This window comes from Rhinoderma darwinii, chromosome 2, assembly GCF_050947455.1.
Source record: "Rhinoderma darwinii isolate aRhiDar2 chromosome 2, aRhiDar2.hap1, whole genome shotgun sequence".
In the NCBI taxonomy this organism is placed as follows: domain Eukaryota; kingdom Metazoa; phylum Chordata; class Amphibia; order Anura; family Rhinodermatidae; genus Rhinoderma; species Rhinoderma darwinii.
The window spans coordinates 384,346,194-384,366,341 of NC_134688.1; the positions used below are offsets into that span (position 1 = coordinate 384,346,194).

The 20,148-nt window shown below is 40.4% G+C and overlaps 1 protein-coding gene across 4 annotated transcripts in view; it reads right to left on the minus strand.

Moving 5' to 3' along the window:
• Positions 1 to 1,806: 1,806 nt before the first annotated feature.
• The window catches only part of CLCN4 (chloride voltage-gated channel 4), a 54,562-nt gene continuing 36,220 nt past the window's right edge, over positions 1,807 to 20,148 (minus strand). For all 4 annotated transcript variants that reach the window (XM_075853969.1, XM_075853967.1, XM_075853966.1 and 1 more), the window contains 4 exons: positions 17,363 to 17,549; positions 14,611 to 15,009; positions 6,646 to 6,862; positions 1,807 to 4,550 (listed from right to left, as the gene is read on the minus strand). In XM_075853969.1, coding sequence (XP_075710084.1) covers positions 4,460 to 4,550; positions 6,646 to 6,862; positions 14,611 to 15,009; positions 17,363 to 17,549 — 894 coding nt within the window. In that variant the 3' untranslated portion in view covers positions 1,807 to 4,459. The remainder of the gene's footprint in view (positions 4,551 to 6,645; positions 6,863 to 14,610; positions 15,010 to 17,362; positions 17,550 to 20,148) is intronic.

Below are 20,148 nucleotides of genomic sequence, written 5' to 3' on the forward strand. Positions count from 1 at the left end.
TATAAATCCCTTGTAAGGCCACATCTCGAATATGGAATTTAGTTTTGGCCTCCACATTGTAAAAAAGACATAGGAGAACTGTAGATGGCTGAATGGCGGACAACAAGATTATTAGATGGGATGGGAGGTGTCGCTTACAATGAAAGGCTAGAAAAATTGGGCTTGTTCAGCTTGGAAAAAAGACGTCTTAGAGGGGATCTTATTAATATGTATAAGTATATGTGTGGTCAATACAGAGAACTAGCACATGATCTGTTCCTTCCAAGGACTCTACAAAGGACAGGGGGACACCCATTGCGTGTGGAAGAAAGACGTTTCAGACATCAATATATAAATGGCTTCTTTACAGTTATAGTGGTCAAACTATGGAATGCCCTTCCCCAAGAGGTAGTGATGGCAGATACTATGTCAGCATTTAAAAAAGGCAAGATGAATATTTATTTAATTGAGGGTTATAGTTAACCCCTTTGGGACGATACCATTTTTTGATTTTTATTTTCCTTTTTCACTCCCCGCATTCCAAGAGCCATAACTTTTTTATTTTTTCGTCAATAGAGTGGTATGAGGGCTTATTTTTTTGCGGGAGGAGATGTAGTTTTTATTGGTACCATTTATAGTTACATATTTCGTACTGGGAAACTGAAAAAAAAATTATTTGCGGGCTAACGTTGGAAAAAACTGTGATTCCTCAATTGTTTTTTGGGTTTCGTTTCTACGGCTTTCACCATGCGGTAAAAACAACAACTTATCTTTATTCTGTGGCTCAATATGATTACGTTGGTACCAAATTTGTATAGTTTTTTTTTATATTTGACTACTTTTATTGATAACAAACTTTAAAAAAAAAAAAAAAGATTTTTTGTATCGGCACATTCTGAGAGCCATAACTTTTTTCTTTTTTCACCGATTGAGCAGTGTGATGGCTTATTTTTTGCAGGATTACCTGAAGTTTTTATTGGTATCATTTTCAATTTTTTACACAATTTTTACACAATTTTTTACACACTTTATTAGCCCCCCCAGGGGACTTGAACCAGCGATCGTTAGCCACAGGCAGGGCTTAACCGAGGCAGAGTGAAGGCAGCCCTGGTGGCCCTTTATAGGCCCCTGGGCTGCCATAACAGCTGTCGTCACTCCCCAATCTCACAGCGGGGGGGGGGGGGCAATGAGCTGTCGGAGGGGCGCACACCACTTTTCAACGCCCCAGATGCTGCGGTCGCGATTAATCAAACATCACCCCCCCCCCCGCACCAGGACGTAGTGGCACGTCTGGGTGCGCAAAGGGGGTTAATCAAGCAATGAATGACGGGTAATTTATTGAGACAGGTTGATCCTGATGGACCTATGTATTTTTTCAACCTATGTAACTATGTATACGTTACCTGTGGACAAGCACTTACAAGCCTCTCCCGAAGACCACATTCTTAAGTAATTCTAGATTGTCTCGAAAAGATTTCAATGTATACACACACACATAACAGTACTTTTGCAGCAAGTTGGATGATGGCCTGGCTGGTACTAGTGACTTTACCGAAATCACTGATGTCACTTCCTGACCTATGAGATGGTCAGCCAGCCAAGAATCCTGATCAGCTGAACCAGTAGTCAATGACGGCAGAGCAGAAAGTGACCTGCTCCACTGGAAGCTTCAGATGATAGGTCCTCCTGTAGCCACATCACGCTTGAAAGGTGGAGATCAGAGGCGTAACCAAAGTTTCTGGGCCACATGCAAAACCTGTAACAAGGTCACCCACATAATGGGCCATTTATAAAATCTATATTCAGGGTCCAGACATTTCTAGAGCATTAGAGAGTCCAAACTTTTTATGTTTATTGGTGATATTTTAATCATATTTGTCTTAGGAGCTTCTTTTAATTGGGCAGAGCATAGACTATTCGAATTTATGAGCGCCAGGACACAAAACATACAAACGCTTGGTTAGGAAAAGGTGCTTGAAGATGTAGCTCATTTTAAATAATACCAAAAACTAACAGAAAACAAAACAAAATATCAATGTGCAGGAAAAGGGTATAGATAATATATACAAAAAAGTATACATCTACTTCTGTATGCTTATGCCGGAGTCTGGATGTACACAACCATTGGTGTCAACCCCTCCAGCCACAAACATATGCACAGAGAATTTTTTTTATAGAGTGCAGAATACAATGATATTGCCCTGCAGCCTAAACAGTTAATCCCATTTAAGTCAATGTTGCATTAAAGCCTATTACCACTTGCTACATAAAGTCTCCCTGTACAGTTCAGTTAAAAAAACAACACATGACCTAAAAATTTTCTTGTTTGTGAACATTTTACCTTTTGTCTTGTATGTTTTTATCCCAATGATGCATGATTTTTTTGTGTAATCCTCCTCTGCTTTTTCTTCCCTAACTTAATGGGACCAACAGTAAAACAAGACTCCTGTGCATGAAGAGACATTTTTCCCTGACCATTTATGCAGATCTGACCACATATACTCAGATCGCGGTCAACTGGTCACCCAAACAACCTCAATGTTGCCTGGGGCAATGTAAATGATCACAGTCTGCAAAATACTGTGCATTGAATATTTACATAACTTTATATTAGCGCGCTTGTCAAATGTGGTTTACTCTGTTATGTGGGCAGCACTGTGATTGCGGTCATGGGGGCTCTGTGGATATCATTCTAAAAGCTTTGTGACGGTAATTATAGGGGCACACTGGTTGTCATTATAGGTATAATGTGTTTATTATGAAGACACAGTAGATGCTCTTATGAGGGCACTCTGGCTGTCTGTGTTATGGGGTTACTGTGCCTGGTTCAGTTATGGGGGCATTGTGCTTGGTTTAGTTATGGGGCACTGTGCCTGGCTCAGTTATAGGGGCACTGTGCCCGGCTCAGTTATGGAGGAACTTTGTGTGGCTCAGATATGGAGGCACTGTACCTGGCTCAGTTATGGGGGCCTGTGTGTGTCTGGCTGAAATGGGATCACTGAGGCTGGCTCTGTTATAGAGCACTATCACTGACTCTGTTATGAGGGCACTATGGTTGTGATAATGATGGTATTGTGGGTGTTATCTTATGGGGCAATATGACTATTGTTATTGGCGCACCGTGGCAAGACCCCTTTCATTTGCACTGTGGCAGGACCCCTTTTATTTGTTTAAACATTACTTGCTTACTTTACTAGAATGTTTAAAAGACTCCTGAATTAACATAAGAAATTGTCAAGGGTCACCATTGTGTGGATACCATGAAGCCCTACTTTACGTATGTCAGCACTGTTGACTTAGTTCAAGTTTGTCAATAGGCTTGTATTTCTAAGACATGGAATTGTAGAGGCATGGTAAGAATAATTGGGGCAGGACATATGTGTGAAAAATGTGTTCATTTTTGGCACACTGGTTAGAGCCTAACTTGTAGGCAAACTTCTAGGCTATGGCTCACTTGCCTCTATTCAACTGACCTGAGATTGTTTCATCTCCATCTAATTCACAATAGAGATGCAAGAGTGTAAAATCCAGTCAGCTCAATGTGAACATCGCACACAAACTCTGCTCTTCTCTATAAATTTCCCAATGTACAACCTGAAGAAAAGACCAAGCGGTGCCTTCCAAAACATGAACTCTTGAATTACAGACTTGTAGGTTATATAGAGGCTGGTGTTCTCTTGCAATATATTTCACATAATCTGAAGGTTTAAGTGCACATCTAACATCAATATGTCTCGCCATCTTTTTGTAATAGTGTTTTGTTTAATAAAAAATTATTTGAGATCCTCAAAATGTTAGTGAGAAATTCACATCCACTCACATACATGCAATATAATAAAATAAAACGGAGCCTCTTGCGTTACGTGCAGTTGTCAGTGACCATAATTGAATGCATGTTTTATATCATTGTTAGGGCACGTTCAGACGTGGCAGAATTTTTCCACTTCAAATGTTGGTGCAGATTTGGGGCAATTACGCAACGAATCTGCACCAACATTTGCATATTTGACAGGTAGTTCAGACGTTGCAGAAAACACAGCGGACTTGCCACAGATTTCAGTTTTTGCATTGCAAAGGCTGAAATCAGCAGTGAAATTCCGCTTCTTCTCCGCAACAGACAGTGTATACTGCGGAGGGAAAATTACGCACTGCAGCCTATGGTCCGCAGCGAAGTTTTCCGCAATGTCTGCACGAAAATAACTAAAAAGGTGTGGAAACCAATGGACAAACTGTCTGCTAAGGATTTCCACTGGGGACTGTCCGCAGCGGAATTCCAGAGCAATTCCGCCACGTCTGAATGTGCTCTTAGGCTTCCACTCATATATTCATCTTTTATTGAGACCTGGTGAGGGGTGTTATAGTTTTCCAATCTCAGTCTCAGTCCAATTTCTATTTTTGCACCTCTTCATTAGAATGAGAGAAAAGCTTCCAGATTCATCGAGCACTTTGCAGAGCGTTCCTCACATATCCAATATACAGTCTAGTTGAACATGATGGATTCTGGGTCTTGGTTAGCCATCTGAGCCATGTGTCTTAAAACATCCTTTTTCGTTATAATACCCAGAAGCCTCCTGCAGGAAAGAACCAGGAACAAGATATAAAAGATCATTAGAAAACTGTTCTCTACATTTCATTTTACTGCGCACGTGGCCCCAGTAAATCACACAAAATCTGTCTCTGTGCTTCAATAAAACAGTGAGAAACAAGGAGCAATAGACATGATGTGTTATTTGTTCATTCCCATTTAGATTCGGGAAATTTGTGCAGATGTGGTGCTGAAATGACTGAGCGCATTAAAATCGGTGCTTTCTTACAATCAACACTCTTCCACGGCAGGTCATACATCGCGGTTTTTTATAACCTTCTGAAAAACAATATATTTTTTTAATTAAGAGGACTCCCAAGGGCATACGGAAGGGTGGCATGTTTCACAATAACATAGGTGTTAATACTTTATATGAGGAATGTGTTGAAGCATTTAGGAAACTCAGCTGCCTCCTTTTTTAAATGAAGCTTCTTATTAGCATTTTGCCATATAAAATACAAGAACAAGATACTTTTATGAGCAGCTCTGTTATTTCTGGGTATATAGAGGGTTTCCACTTTATAACATCCGCCAGAAGCTCAGAATGTAAGTAAAAGAGATTGTGCTGTCTAATGCGGGTGACATGCAATAAAGTATTACTAGGTATACCCGGAAGAAAGAAAATATATGAGATAAAGGGTTAAGAAACAGGACAATATTCTACATATGTAGAATTGGTTTATGTTCTGTTTTAAATCCATTCATTGATTATGAAAGATTATAAAATATTTATTCATGAAATGATGGATTTATTTCTTGTAATCCGAGATGGAACTATTATTCTCAAGAAACTAATTATTTTTAAAGGGAACCTGTCATGTGGTACATGCTGTCCATTCTATTCCATAGAATTTAATAGATATTGACGTTCGCCAACCCCTTCGCTTTAAACTAACTAGTATAGATAATAGTCACGAGTAAGTGTGGTAAACATATATAATCTTAGACTAAAATTATTAAAGAAAACCTGTTACGTGGTATACGCCTTCCGATCTGCAGGAAGCATGTTATAGAGCAGGAGGAGTTGAGCAGATTGATATAAAACTTTGTGGGGAAAAATCTGGATAACCTGTATTTTTGGTATATAAATCCCTGCTCACTCTGGGATTAAGAGTCCAGTGGGCGGTCCTAGTCAGTGATTGACAGCTGTTTCTGTATGCACATTCATAAAGGGAAGGCTGCCAATCAATGGTTGAGACTGACCAATGGACTCATCAGCAGGGATTTATATTAATAAAATACAGGATAAACTGTAACTAAACACTCAACAAACTTTTGACATGTCATAGTGTCATGTCAGAAGTTTTGATTGGTGGGGGTCCAAGCACTGAGACCCCCTCCACCAATCGCTATAACGAAGTGCTCGGACCCCCACCAATCAAAACTTCTGACATGTCACTATGACATGTCAGAAGTTTGTTAAACATTTAGCTACACTTTAGACTGAATATTTACCCACAAACACACACACACACACACACACACACACACACACACACACGTGTGTATATATATATATATATATATATATATATCTATCTGCTTAACTTCTCCTGCTCTATAACATGCTTCCTGCAGATAGGAAAGCGTATACCACCTAACAGGTTTTCTTTAAAAATTTTAGTCTATGATTATATATGTTTACCACACTTACTCGTGACTATTATCTATACTAGTTAGTTTAAAGCGAAGGGGTTTGCGAAGGTCAATATCTATTGAAATCTATGAAATATACAGAAATACTCAAGAATATGCAACCTAGACATCGCTATTCTTGGGATTAATGGGATTTCCAATCAGGCCCCCCCTGATCAGACATTCATGGCAAATCTAATAGTTATACCATAAATGTCATACGGTTACGCAAGGATACGGTTATTAAAAAAAAAAATAGCAACACATATTAAAACATGCATGCTTGTTCCATCAGAAGGGGGATACAAGCTAAACATTGTGTCACCTTAATTGGACATAAATAAAATTCCATATTGTAAGGACACTTTAGAATTGTAAATATATAATATTGGATCCATATTGTAAATGTCATTCAGAGTTTAAATTCCACTTAAAATGATTCTTACCCACTCCGAGTAACAAGACATTGCCTTAGTCCAAGTTTTCTAAAGATGTCCACCACAGTCTCCATGGGTGTGTGGTCGGTGACAGTGAATGGACTTAAGTTGAGAATGCGTCTCAGTTTAAGGGGATAAGGGCTATTAGCTGGAAGTTCTGGCGGATCTTCTGTGAAATATACAATCGAGTTGCTCACCACTCCTTCTTGCCTCTGTCTGGCATTCTCTAAAAAGTAAACACATTAACCTTTAAGTATCATTTATTGAACATATTAATGAACACACAACCAAGTGAGTAATTTTGTAACTAATTCCTCATGACATGGTAAGAATTTAGATGTAACATCACTAGGTAGTGTCTTTACTTCCAACAGCTATCCGATTAGCTAGAAATGCTGTAATTGTAATAGAATATTTCAGTACTTCTATATTTAAAGAGGTTATCCATCTATTTTTTTTATTTTTTTTAGAAAAATCTCATTAATAAAGCAGTCAGCCTTATTATTCAGATGCTTGTAAATATATGTTTATGTGGAGAACCTCTTTAAATATTATCAATATTTTAATATATGATCTACTGTAATACAAATCTACAACTTACTTTATTCGCTTCATTCAGACGAACGGGAATTACGTCCATGCAACGCGCGTGATTTTCACGCGCGTCGCACGGACCTATATTAGTCTATGGGGCCGTGCGGACATGTGCGTGATTTTTACTCAGCGTGAGTCCGCTGAAAAAAAGTCACGACATGTCCCTTCTTTCTGCGTTTTGCGCGAATCCCGCACCCATTGAAGTCAATGGGTGCGTGAAAACCATGCATGCCGCATGGAAGCACTTCCGTGCGAACTGCGTGATTCGCGCAACAGCTGTCAAAAGGATGAATGTAAACAGAAAAGCACCACGTGCTTTTCTGTTTACAAACATCCAAATGGAGTGTCATAATGATGGCGGCTGCGCGAAAAGCACGCAGCCGCGCATCATATGCTGATGCCCCACGGAGCTGTTAAGTGGCTTTTGCGCACGCAAAACGCTGCGTTTTTGCGTGCGCAAAAACGCCACGCTCGTGTGAACCCAGCCTAAGACTCACTTTAAACTTTAAAGAAAGCCCCAAGGCCTCATGCACACGACCGCATCTGTGTGCACGGTCCGTGATTATGGCACGAACGGGCAGGGGACTGTCATCCACAGGCCGTCCGCAATCACGGACACACAAAATGTGCATTGATTTCAATGAGCCCGGACCACAATTGCGGACCGTATATATTTTGATATGTCCTATTTTCTTTGCGGTCCGGGCTCCGGGCAATGCGCGGACCGTGGAAACCACGGTAGTGTGCATTGGCCCATAGCTTAGCATGTTCTTTTTACTATCAGCAATTTATATTCCACAATTGCGGATAATATACGGCCGCAAATGTACGGTCGTGTGCATGAGGCCTATGAGCTTGGAGAAATTTTCCTTCTTCACATTAACAAATCCTACCTGTATCATGTACACAATCATGTCTACTAACTTATACGATCTGACTGCAGGTAGTCTATGTTAGCCTTCATGAGAAAAGAGTCAATTAATAGTTTGATAGATGAGATTGACCAGGCATATAAATTGGCCTTTTTTCAGCATTGTGATTGATACTGTAGCAGATGTGAATGGCGTCGGAGAATAAACATCAATAACTATATTTTTCTACTTATCAAGACAAAGAAAATAAGGCTGTGAACCTTTTATTCTCACCAGCTGCATGAGATCTTAGTCATTGAGTTTCCTTCTTTACAAGCAACTTTTGGTGGGAGACACGCTATGAATTATTTCATTTCAGAGACCTGTCTGCCTAGTATATGTGGGTAGATTTTAAAGTCTAACACAAGTTAAATACTAAAAACTTTATTTTGGAACATGACTAAGGCCATGTTCAGACGTGGTGGAATTTTTCTGCTGTAAATGTTGGTGCAGATTCGGGGCAATTACGCAACGAATCTGCAGCAACATTTGCATATTTGACAGGTAATTCAGACGTTGCAGATATCACAGCGGGCTTGACACAGATTTCAGTTTTTGCATTGCAAAGGCTGAAATCCGCAGTGAAATTCCGCTACTTCTCAGCATTCTGCACCGCAGCCTAAATTCTGCACAGTTATTTTCTGCAACGTCTGAACTAAGTTTCCTAAAAATGTATAGAAACAAATGTAAAAAATGGCTGCAGCAGAATTCCACTGCGGACTGTCCGCAGCGGAATTAAACAGCAATTCCGCCACGTCTGAATGTGCCCTAAGGGCAAAGCCCCACGTGGCGGAATTGCTCTGGAATTCCACTGCGGACACTCCGCAGCGTTAATCCGCAGCGGACCCATTTCTCCATTGCCTTCCACTTCTTTTTAGTAGGCTTCGTTTAGACGAGGCGGAAAATTCCGCTGCAGAGCATAGGCTGTGGTGCGGAATTTGGTGTCCGCAGCATACAATGGATGTTGCGGACCTGTGGCGGACTCATTACGGAAGTTCTCCATTGACTTCAATGGAGATTCTAAATTCCGCAATGAAGTCCGCAGATGTCATGTATATGTTATGTGCGCTGCGGATGCGTATTGGTTTTTTAACATGACATTTCTTCATTCTGGGTGGACCTATGTATTTCTAGGTCTACAGCCAGACTGAGGAAGTCAATGGTGCACCCGTAATTATGGGAGCGTTGCTAGGCGACGTCAGTAAATAGTCACTTCCAGGGTGTTGAAAGAGTTAAGCGATCGGCAGTAACTGTTTCAGCACCCTGGACAGTGACTACCGATCACAATATACATCAACCTGTAAAAAAAAGAAGTTTATACTTACCGAGAACTCCCTGCTTCTTTCTCCATTCCGGCTTCCCAGGATGACGTTTCAGTCTAAGTGACGGCTGCAGCCAATCACAGGCTGCAGCAGTCACATGGACTGCTGCGTCATCGAGGGAGGTCGGGCTGGATGCCGAAAGAGGGACGCGTCACCAAGACAACGGCCGGTAAGTATGAAATTCTTTTACTTTCACTAGGGAAAGTGCGGTCCCTTCTCTCTATCCTGCACTGATAGAGAGAAGGGAAGTACTTTCACCTCAATACGCAACGGCCAGTCCGCATCAATTTACTGCACATTTTGGGCAGATCCGCCACAGAATCTGCAACGCAGATTCTGTGCGGCATTGATGCGGACAGTTGCGGAAGAAAACCGCCACGTGGGGCAATGCCCTAAATCTCCCATCCCTCTGTCCATATCGGACTAAGAAAGCTGCTGTGAAACATGTTGGGAAATCCCACTAATCAGCTTTTGTTTACCACCCATAAAGGAACTTTGGGGCCAATCAGCAGATGCCCTTGTGCCCACTAGGATGTTTTTACAACATTTTATTAATACCCTAATTTAAATAGTTTGTCTTTGTGGCAGATCCTATTTACCTTTGTACAGAGGTACAACACTGAAGGTCAGAAATGTACTAATTCATTACAGAGGTATACAGCTTAAGGCCCTGTTGCCTGCACTTGTTGCGATTTTTGTGGCGTTTGCCGGCCTTCGCCATTGAGCGCCGCAGGCAAAAAATGCAGTGAAAACTGCTTTCTCTGCCGTCCATTGATGTCAATGGGAGGTCAGAGATGGAAAGGCCTGAAGAAAGGGCATGACGCTTTTTTTTCCAGCGAGCGTGTTATTCCGCTCGCGGGGAAAAGACTCCTCCGTTCTGCGTGAACAAGGGCTAAAGGGGTATTCCCATCCTGGCTATCATAGTTAAATTACAAAATAATGTAAATAGGTGCATTTTTGCAATTACCTTTTTTTTCAAATTTGCAGCACTAGTGAGAAATCTATTCCTGTCCAAACCATGTTCCCACCGCTGTATACCCTGTGTCTCCTATGGTAAAAACCACTACCATGGTCAAGCTGCGATGGCCGCGCGTGCGCAGATGTGCCTGTAAATTTCTTTGTTTCAGGATTACCTGCACATGTAGAGTAGCTCCCAGCCCGGCCACCTTTCTACTCCTTAATGGAAGTGAATAGGACAGTACCCGGGCATGCACAGTAGCCCTGTAGCTGTCCTGTTCTGTGCGTTAGAAACCCGCTGTGCCAGCAACTCTCTTTATAGTTGCTGCCTAAACTCTAGCTACTGCCCCTGACGCTGGTCTTATGTATTCTGCTGGGACTTGATGTGCAGACAGCGCTACAGAAGACAGCTTGGCTGCACATACACTCCAGCTCTTGCTGCAGCTATAAGGCGGTATAGTAATGATATTTTACCTGATCAGGGAAATAGAATCTAACAGCTCTGGGCAATCTAGGTGAAGCTGGGCAGGGAGCTTCTTAGTTTTGTCAACGCGCACTTCGCTGGCTTCCTGGCTTCATCCTCGGCTGTCAAGAATAGCCCTTATAGGGGCGGACACAGGGCTGTCCTCTATTTATTTTTATTTTTTTTATATACAGTAACAATTCAAAAGGAGAGGGCAAGGAGGGACATCGGGGAAACCGGGCTTACTAAAGCAGGGGATGTGGCTAGGATCTGCTATTCATGACACTGATAGTAAAGTGAATACATAGTAGCATCGTGAACTTAGATGACTTGTCACATGATGGGAGGGTATTGGACTGCCCACAAAGCTGGAGAAGCCGGGGAAGCCGGGGAACAAGGAGTGGGGATGGCGTGACACGGACATATAATACAGGGGTAAAAGATTTGATTGGAGACATGTAATACCTTTAAAAAAACGTTAACTTACAGTATTGTAGGGAAAAAAATGAAAGTGTGAAATGGAAAAATCCCTTTAAGGCCTCGTCCACATGTACATGACAGAGCCATGTGCAGGAGGCTTTATGGTGGCACAAGAAGTCCATACCCATGTGCTGCCATATAGTGCTCCATGCGGCTGTGCTTTCTGGGATTATATATGATGGAGCATGACGCAAAATTATTTTTAAGTTCCTCCGTAATAAATTGGAGGCGTATAGAGTTACAGTAAGGCCTCATAGAGGTGTATGGGTGTCAGACTAAGTCTTAGTATAGAGTCCTTAGTTTAATTACCTGAATCTTTGTATTCAATATGTTTTTATGTGGAAAACATATGTGGAACAGTGACTGTGCCCATATTTTTTGTCGCCCAGCTTTATGAGAAGCAGATGAAATGTTTAAAGAGGCTCTATCACCAGTTTCATACTTCCCTATTTCCTACCTAATCTAATAGGCGCTGTAATAAAGATAACTACTGTGTTGTTGTTGTTGTAGTTTTTTTGAAAAAACATTTATTAGTGACAAAGTTATGAGCATTTTAACATTTACGCAAATTTTTTTGTAAAAGCCTAACTGGGACTTTCTTACTTTCTTACTTTAACCAAGTGGGCGTTGTAAAGAAAAGTGTATGACGCTGACCAATCAGCGTCATACACTTCTCTCCATTCATGTCCAGCCTTAGTCACAGCACAGCGTGATATCGCAAGATCACACTGTGCCGTCACTTACTCCCACAGTTCCTTCACCGGAGCGACGGGAGAATGACCAGACATCGCCTCCAGCCAGTAGGCGGCTGGAGGCGATGTCTGGTCATTCTCAGGTAGGAGATAGGGAAGTATGAAACTGGTGACAGAGCCTCTTTTAAAAACAAATTACAGAGTACGAGAAGCAAAATTTTTATATTTACACATGATAGTTTTAAGTCACAGACAACTACTGGTCACTATTAGGGTATGTGCACACGACAAGGCCAAATATGTCTGAAATTACAGAGCTGTTTTCAGGAGAAGACAGCTCCTGAATTTCAGACGTTTTTGCAAGTACACTGTCAATGAAAAACAGCTCTAATTACGTCCCAAGAAGTGTCCTGCACTTCTTTGACGCGGCCGTAATTTTACGCGCCGTCTTTTGACAGCGATGCGTAAAATGACAGCTCGTCTGCACAGAACATCGTAAGACCCATTGCAAGCAATGGGCAGATGTTTGCCGAGGTATTGGAGCAGTCTTTTCAGGCGTATTTCGAGGCGTAAAACGCCTCCATTACGTCTGAAAAGAGGTCGTGTGCACATACCCTTAGAGCCACTGCCTAGTACTGCAAGTAATAAATACTAACAATTTGCTTTAATGGCGTTGAGTTTTTGCACAGGATTTTGAACATTCTAGCAAACATTTGCGGTGCAAGCAATGCTATTCATATGAATTTGATCTACTCTGTAAACACTAAATGTCCTGATTAAAAGAATTTCAGAGAAAAAACTTCCTGGCAGCCACTTCCCAGCAGCCTGTCTGAGATCAAGTGGTTTCTTGTGTATGTTTATAAAATTATGATACATTTGGAGAAAAATGGTTTAAATGTTTTAAATGTTTGGTGCTTTTTCCTCTTTGATTGTGGTATGTTATTGTGAAATGAAACAAGATACCTGGTGTGACCTTATGGGCTTTATATAGTAAATCTGTGGCTAAATTAGAATTTTACGTTTTGCCAGTCTCCTTACAGGAACAGTTTATATTTTTTTCTATGGAATGGGTAGATACTGAAATAACAAGCTTAAATATTTAACCATTTATTACTACAAATGTGTTGTTTAGGATTACAAAAACATGGCTGCTTTCTTCCAAAAACAGTGCCACAACTGTGCACAGGTTGTGTGTGGTATTGCAACTCAGCCCCATTCACTTTATTGGAGCTCAGCTGCAATACCAGACACAACCTATAGACAGCTGTGGTGTTGTTTCTAAAAAAAAAAAAAAAAAAAAAGCAGCCATGTTTGTTTCATCCTGTACAACTTTTTTAACATGATAAGCACAAAAAAATAAAGGATATTATAAGCAGTCTACAAGTCTAAAGCTTGGCATAGACATGAGATATGTGTGGGCTGAGCAACTGTTCTCCCCTCACTCTGCCACTTTATTGGGGTATACAATATGATCAGAAGGATTGGAATGCAATCTATCCAATCACTGTTTCCCAATTGTAGGCTTTAGTAATTACAGCTCTGAAGTCAGCAGGATTGTCAATTCAGCTCTAAGCTATAATACAAACTGTAACTCAGCATCAGTAAAAAATAAGTGACGCAATGTATTAACACAGTTACTAAACAATTTGAGCTGAATTATTTGATATGCAGGGCTGGATCAAGGTTGGTGGACTCCCGTGGGCAAAAGTTTTGGTAGTGTCATATAATGCATGGATAATTTATGCTGTACTTAAACATTAGATTATTGTCGATGCATCCCACTGATGTCAACAGGAACTAACAAAAATCGAATGTGTATAAGAGCCACTATCCCTGATGTCCGCGGTAGGGCAAAATAAGGTTAGGCATGTTACATTTAATGCCTCATCCTTTGTTCAACCAAGGGAGAAGTCCTACTAGAAATGCATGATAGCTGCTAATTCCCTCTCCCCTATTGCAATAAAACATATTATGCTCTGATACTAATCTGTTTAGCTGAATTCCTGCACATCGGTATAGGCTGTGTATAAGGAGCTCAAGACTTTCTGCTTAGTGTTACCTTCTTGTGGCAGAAACCTATCCCCAAGGTTACTGTGTCCCTCAACAAGAAAGAAGCTTATGGCAAGTGCTAAAAATTCCGTTATAATGACATAGAAAGACGTATCTTGACTCGTATCTTGATTTGTTTGGACAACACTCCACAGTCCTGCTATTCCCCTCTATCACCACTTTAAAAAGGCAAAATATGATGCATACCAGCAGATAATGTTGAGGACCCTCTTACAACATTGTTTATTTTCCAATGCAGTGATATATCTGACCCACTGCATTTCTCCACTCAAGTAAAATCTTTCATAATTTAGAAAAGTAATTTGCACTTTTTCTACAACAAATAGAAAAAATTTGAAGAATAATTAAAATGATGCAAATTCCTTAATTTAAATAAATGCTAATGTATTTAATGTTTAAGGAGTAAATTACTCAAGGATAAAAAATAGAGATATAAACAAATAATGAAAAAAACAAACATGCAAGATTATAAATCCCAAACTTACTGATCGCAATTATGAGTTCTCTTCTTTGGGCAAAGCCAATCAGACGTTCTGAGTCTCTGCATACCACAACAGGGAAACCATTATAATCTGTGTCTTTGATTAGAGTTTCCACATCTTCTACTGTCATATTGTCCTGAGTAAGAACAGAGAGCGGCGGCTCACCACGACGAGGTCTCATGACATCTGTTGCTAGAGTTCTGTGGGTGAATTCATCCTTTACATCTAAAAATGGGTATCCATTTAAATGGATGTGTGCTTCATAAATTCCTTCTTTCCCAAATGCATCTGCAACCCATTTACTTGTTACTGCTGCCGCCATTAATGGTACTATGTACTCCAGACCACCTGTCAACTCAAACATGATGACAACCAAGGAAACAGTCATCCTAGTAACACCACCTGTAAATGAAAATAATACTACGATGGATATTGTGATTTTTACAACAAAGACTGATTATTGTTTAACAGCGCAATAACACAACACACAAAGATTTTCTAATTTTGGTCATGGATGAACTCAATAACAATCTATACTTCATTGCATAAGACTAAACAAACATAACTCATGATCTGCATCATTAAAGGCATTTTTTTGGACTTCACGGCAACCCTTAGGGTATGTGCACACGGTAGCAGGCTTTTACGTCTGAAAAGACAGACTGTTTTCAGGAGAAAACAGCTGCCTCGTTTCAGACGTAAATGCTCCTCCTCCTATTTTGCGAGGCTTCTCTGACAGCCGTAAATTTTGAGCTGCTCTTCATTGAGTTCAATGAAGAACGGCTCAAATTACATCTGAAAGAAGTGTCCTGCACTTCTTTTGACGAGGCTGTATTTTTACGCGTCGTCGTTTGACAGCTGTCAAACGACGATGCGTAAATGACAGGTCGTCGGCACAGTACGTCGGCAAACCCATTCAAATGAATGGGCAGATGTTTGCCGACGTATTGTAGCTTTATTTTCAGACGTAAAACGAGGCATAATAGGCCTCGTTTACGTCTGAAAATAGGTCGTGTGAACCCAGCCTCAGGGATAGCGGTCTAATTTTACTGATACTATTAAAACCCCGTCCAGTGCTTTCATTACTTCCCTCTACCTTTTAACACTGAGTGGCATGTCTAAAAAGATCTAATGGTTTTCAATGAACATCCCTTTTGCTTTTGCCTCCCAAAACTGCGCAACACTGAGGTTTTGTGCAGAAAAAACTTGCATGAAAAGTTTATCTGTCCAGCCGTTGTTTTTGATGGGTGGGCTCAAGGGAATGATTTGGAGATGTCGTTCCCATTCGACAAGGCTGTTACAAAGGCAGAATGAACTTATTTAAACGTCTGGCAAGACCTAAGGAACATAGATTTCATTTCGAACCTACTCTTCAGAAAGTATTTGGGAAACTTCTTACAATGATTACCCTATGTACTATAAGCTGCTGTTTACCGACATAAAACAGTCAATAGTCTTTTGCAAGACAGCAATGAAGCCTTACAGAATCATTCACCATACGTATCGCATCTTATCTGGTCTTGCAGCTAAAGGGGGAAATGCTAATAATAACAGGAAATTGGAAAAAACTATTTGTCTTTAATATATTCTGAAGTGGAGGCCCTACGTGAATATATCTTTTCATTAACTCAGTAGAGAATGCTATGTTGTTCATCATATTGCTGCTATTGTTTAGAATTACTGTTGTACTAGCGTCTGGGTATTGATTTCCCATGGTTTACCTCTTTTATTGTTTCACAGTTTCTCTTTTCACCATCTGCAATATCTACTTTACACTTTGGGAGCTGAATTACCAAAACAGAGAAAACCCAGCACGATGTGACATCGTGAATATAGCAAAACTCCAGGAAGAGTCACTTTGTGATTTGGCTTGAAAAAACATGTTCTGCTTCTACAGACATTTCAATATCAGCGTTGAAGCTTATTAGAAGTCACCCCTTGTCTTGAATTTCTAAGACTCAGTTAATACAACCATAGTTATTAAACACCATCATATGTTAAACATCATATATTACAATTATTGGAGTAGTTGGTCCTAATACTGAATGGTAAACTGCTAAATGGCAGGTTCCTGTAACCAATCACATAAATTTACTGATTGAAATACTCATTTAGTAGACATGTTGTAGAAAGGTTGCAATATGGAGGATGGTTATTTGTTTGACTTTTTTTAAAATCAAGACTCAATAAATATATTATTTGCTTAGTTTAACGCCTCATGCACAGGGCCGTATAAAGGCTCTGTGTTGTACGAAGCTGTAATATAGCGTCTTCTGAGGTACATGGGGCCCCACTGTGCCTCAGTATATCTCTGAATTCATATGGAAGCTTTTTTCTGTAGGATTCAATACAAATTTGACAGGGAAAAAAAATCATGGCATGTACCATTGGACGCCATGCTCTTTAGCAATACAGTAACTTGCAGTGTGGTCTAGTCAAAGTCAATGGACCTCATGTATGAAAAGAAGTGCAGGCAAGAAGGTGGGGGTGTTCTCAATAGCAATTAGATTTCAGTTTTTCTTTTTTTAAAGGAGGACAAAAAAATCGGAGCAGTGATCAGATTGATTGTTATGGGATTAACCCAATGTTCTTGTCAGTACTAGTCTTTATACATTTTCATTCTATGAAAATGTGTGTTGTCTTAATAAATTGGTTAGAATATAGAAATGAGCAGGGAAAAGGGAGGTGCACACAATTTTCAGAGTATGCGCAAAATTGTGCAGAAATACAGCAGTAATGCTGTACAGGTCTTTACCTAGGCACGCTGCTGCTCCCACCATGGCATAGAGTCCTGGAGTGACACAATCTGCTCCTGGTCTGCACCAGTTCCTAAAGATAATCCAGTCATGGTGGTGATAGGCCAACTGCTCAACTCCGACACCGACTATGCGACCGGCTATAGCTCCCACTGCTATGCTTGGAATAAATAAACCAGACGGGATCTACACAAATAAAGAAAAACAATTGCTTAGATAAACTACAATGTATGTAACAATAATATAACATGTAAACCAAGGCTGGATAAATCTCAGATGCCAAGTCAACTTTTTGGGTACTTTCCTGTAGCTGTCTATGTAAGTTCTTTATTGCTGGGCCACTAAAAAAAAAGTCACGTTGGCTCCTGAAATGTACAGTACAATATCAGTATTTCACAAGTTACATTGCATTTTATTTAATAAAAATAAAATAAAAAAAATAATAAAAAAACATTATATATATGTATATGTATATATGCACGAGAAAAAAAGATTGCAGATGGAGTTTTGAAATGTTTTTTCTTGTATGGTATTTTGAGCTGTGGATTAAGCTCTAGTTGCTCTGCACCCACCACTTTATTACATGGGTGCTGCTTCATTTGTATATTTCTGGTTTTATATGTATATTTACGGGAAGGTGTCCGGGCCGTAGAAAGCTTCAGTAAAAAATAGGGCATGTCCTACTTTTCAATTTTTACCGTGCTTCCATACTTTATAATGGGAGCATGGCCCGCAAATCGTGCCCATAATCACGGACTGGGATTATGGGCACGGTCGTGTACATGGGGCCTTAGAAGACAATAACTTTGCCAGAAATGAACTTTTTAAGCTGTTTATTTTCAGTAGATTTTGCACATTAGATAGCAGATGTTTGTCATTTATGTACAGTGTTTGTGCTGCATGATCTTTTGTATTCGTAATGTGACTTTTAAAGATGAATTTATGCTCATTTTTGGCAAAATGATAGTAGAGGTAAGCAAAATGATTTCTTGTTAGACACTATGGGGGTGAAACCAGAGATTTAAAGTCTCTCCCTCTCTCTCCACTCTATCAGAAGCAAAGTAGAAGCATATGCCTATGTTCTTAACTAAACTAGCCACATCTTTTCCTAATGTGCTTAAAGACTTCAGAAAACTCTTGGAACTATCCACTTTCAACATTATTTCTAAATCCCGACTATTGAATAGCTTCTTCCTTTCCTGATCCATAATTTAGTTTGTTTTTCCTGTAATCACATGGTTTTCTTCTAGGTTACTCTTGTCCTGCCACACTGACAACTTGAGTAGCCTCATGGACTTCCTACAATATTGGCTCTAGTGTGTGGTTTGATAAAGGGAAACATGGGACACTGATTGGTTTAACCCCATGAAGCAAAAGCCATCTTGTTTTTTTTTTTGTTTTCGTATTTCACTTCCCTCCTTCCAAGAGCCATAACTTTTTTATTTTTCCGTCAATGTGGTGATTTGAAGGTTTATTTTTTTTCGGGAGGAGTTGTAGTATCTATTGCCACTATTTAAAGTATCATATAATGTACTGGTAAACTGAAAACCCCCCCCGCTAAGACAGCATTAGTAACGTCAAAGTGACAGCAACATATATGCCTATGGGTAAACAGATGTTAGCAGGTGGTAATAAACAGCCTGTTTAAAAACATACTGTACTGTCACATTTTTTATGCTTTTTAAAATTAAAAAAACTTTCTAAAAATTATCCCTTTTTGGTGGCAGATGCCTGCCGGGGGTTAATACACACACGGTGGTATTGGAAAAAGCAATAGCTTTTTAAAAAGCGATCCAAAAATGATCTCTTTTGGTGGCAGGATGCCTGCTGATATTTATACACACATGGTGGTATTCGAAGACACAATGGCTTTTTAACATGCGGTCCAAAAATTATTCCCTTTTTTGGAAGCAGTTTCAGGTTTGTTATATTTATCAAGGTCGGGTTCCCAGAAGCAGTGCAGTATGGAACATGATGGACAAGGTAGGAGATGTGTGGCAGTGTAGGGGTAGTACTAGCGGCAGCAGGAGAAGTGCAGTATGAATCATGATGGATAAGGCAGGAGATGTGCAGCGTGTATGGGTAGTAGTAGCGGCAGCTGCACCAGTACATTATGGAACATGATGGACAACGCAGAAGATGTGTGCAGTAGTAGTAGTGGCAGCAGGGGTAGCAGTAGCTGTAGAAGCAGCAGCAGCAGAGCATGATGGACAGGCAAACAGCAGCAGTGGCGTCTTGGACCGATGATAAATAGCCAGTCCCTACTGTCAGCAATGAAAGATCTATTCATTTGCATCAGGCGGGTGTGAAAATCATCACGGATCCATGCCGCATTCATTTTCTCCAATGATATGTTTTCCACCCTGTGAAGGACAATTTTGCCAGCTTCGATGTAACGACACCACCTGTTACGCTGAATACCCTTTCTGACTGCACGCTGGAGGGTGGACAAGACAGTACATGAATTGAAAACTGAGCCAGTTCCTGCCACTAGTCTAATCTGTTGACCCACTAGTACAATCTGCTGGTCACCGCTCCGGGTATCTGCCGGAGAAAGGGCACAGTCCAGGTAAGACTGAACTTGGTTGTTCAGGTGGTCTGTTTCTGTTTGGTGATGTGCGTCAGGTTCGCGCAGCAGATGAAAAAACTATTCCATAATGTTCATCAAACTGTATTGGCTGCTAGTGCTGCTTCTGTCCCCTCTGGCAGCTGCAGGGAATTCCGGCCGAAAAAACTCACCAAATTTTGGTGCAGTTTTCGGACGGAATGTCCGCTGCAAAAAACA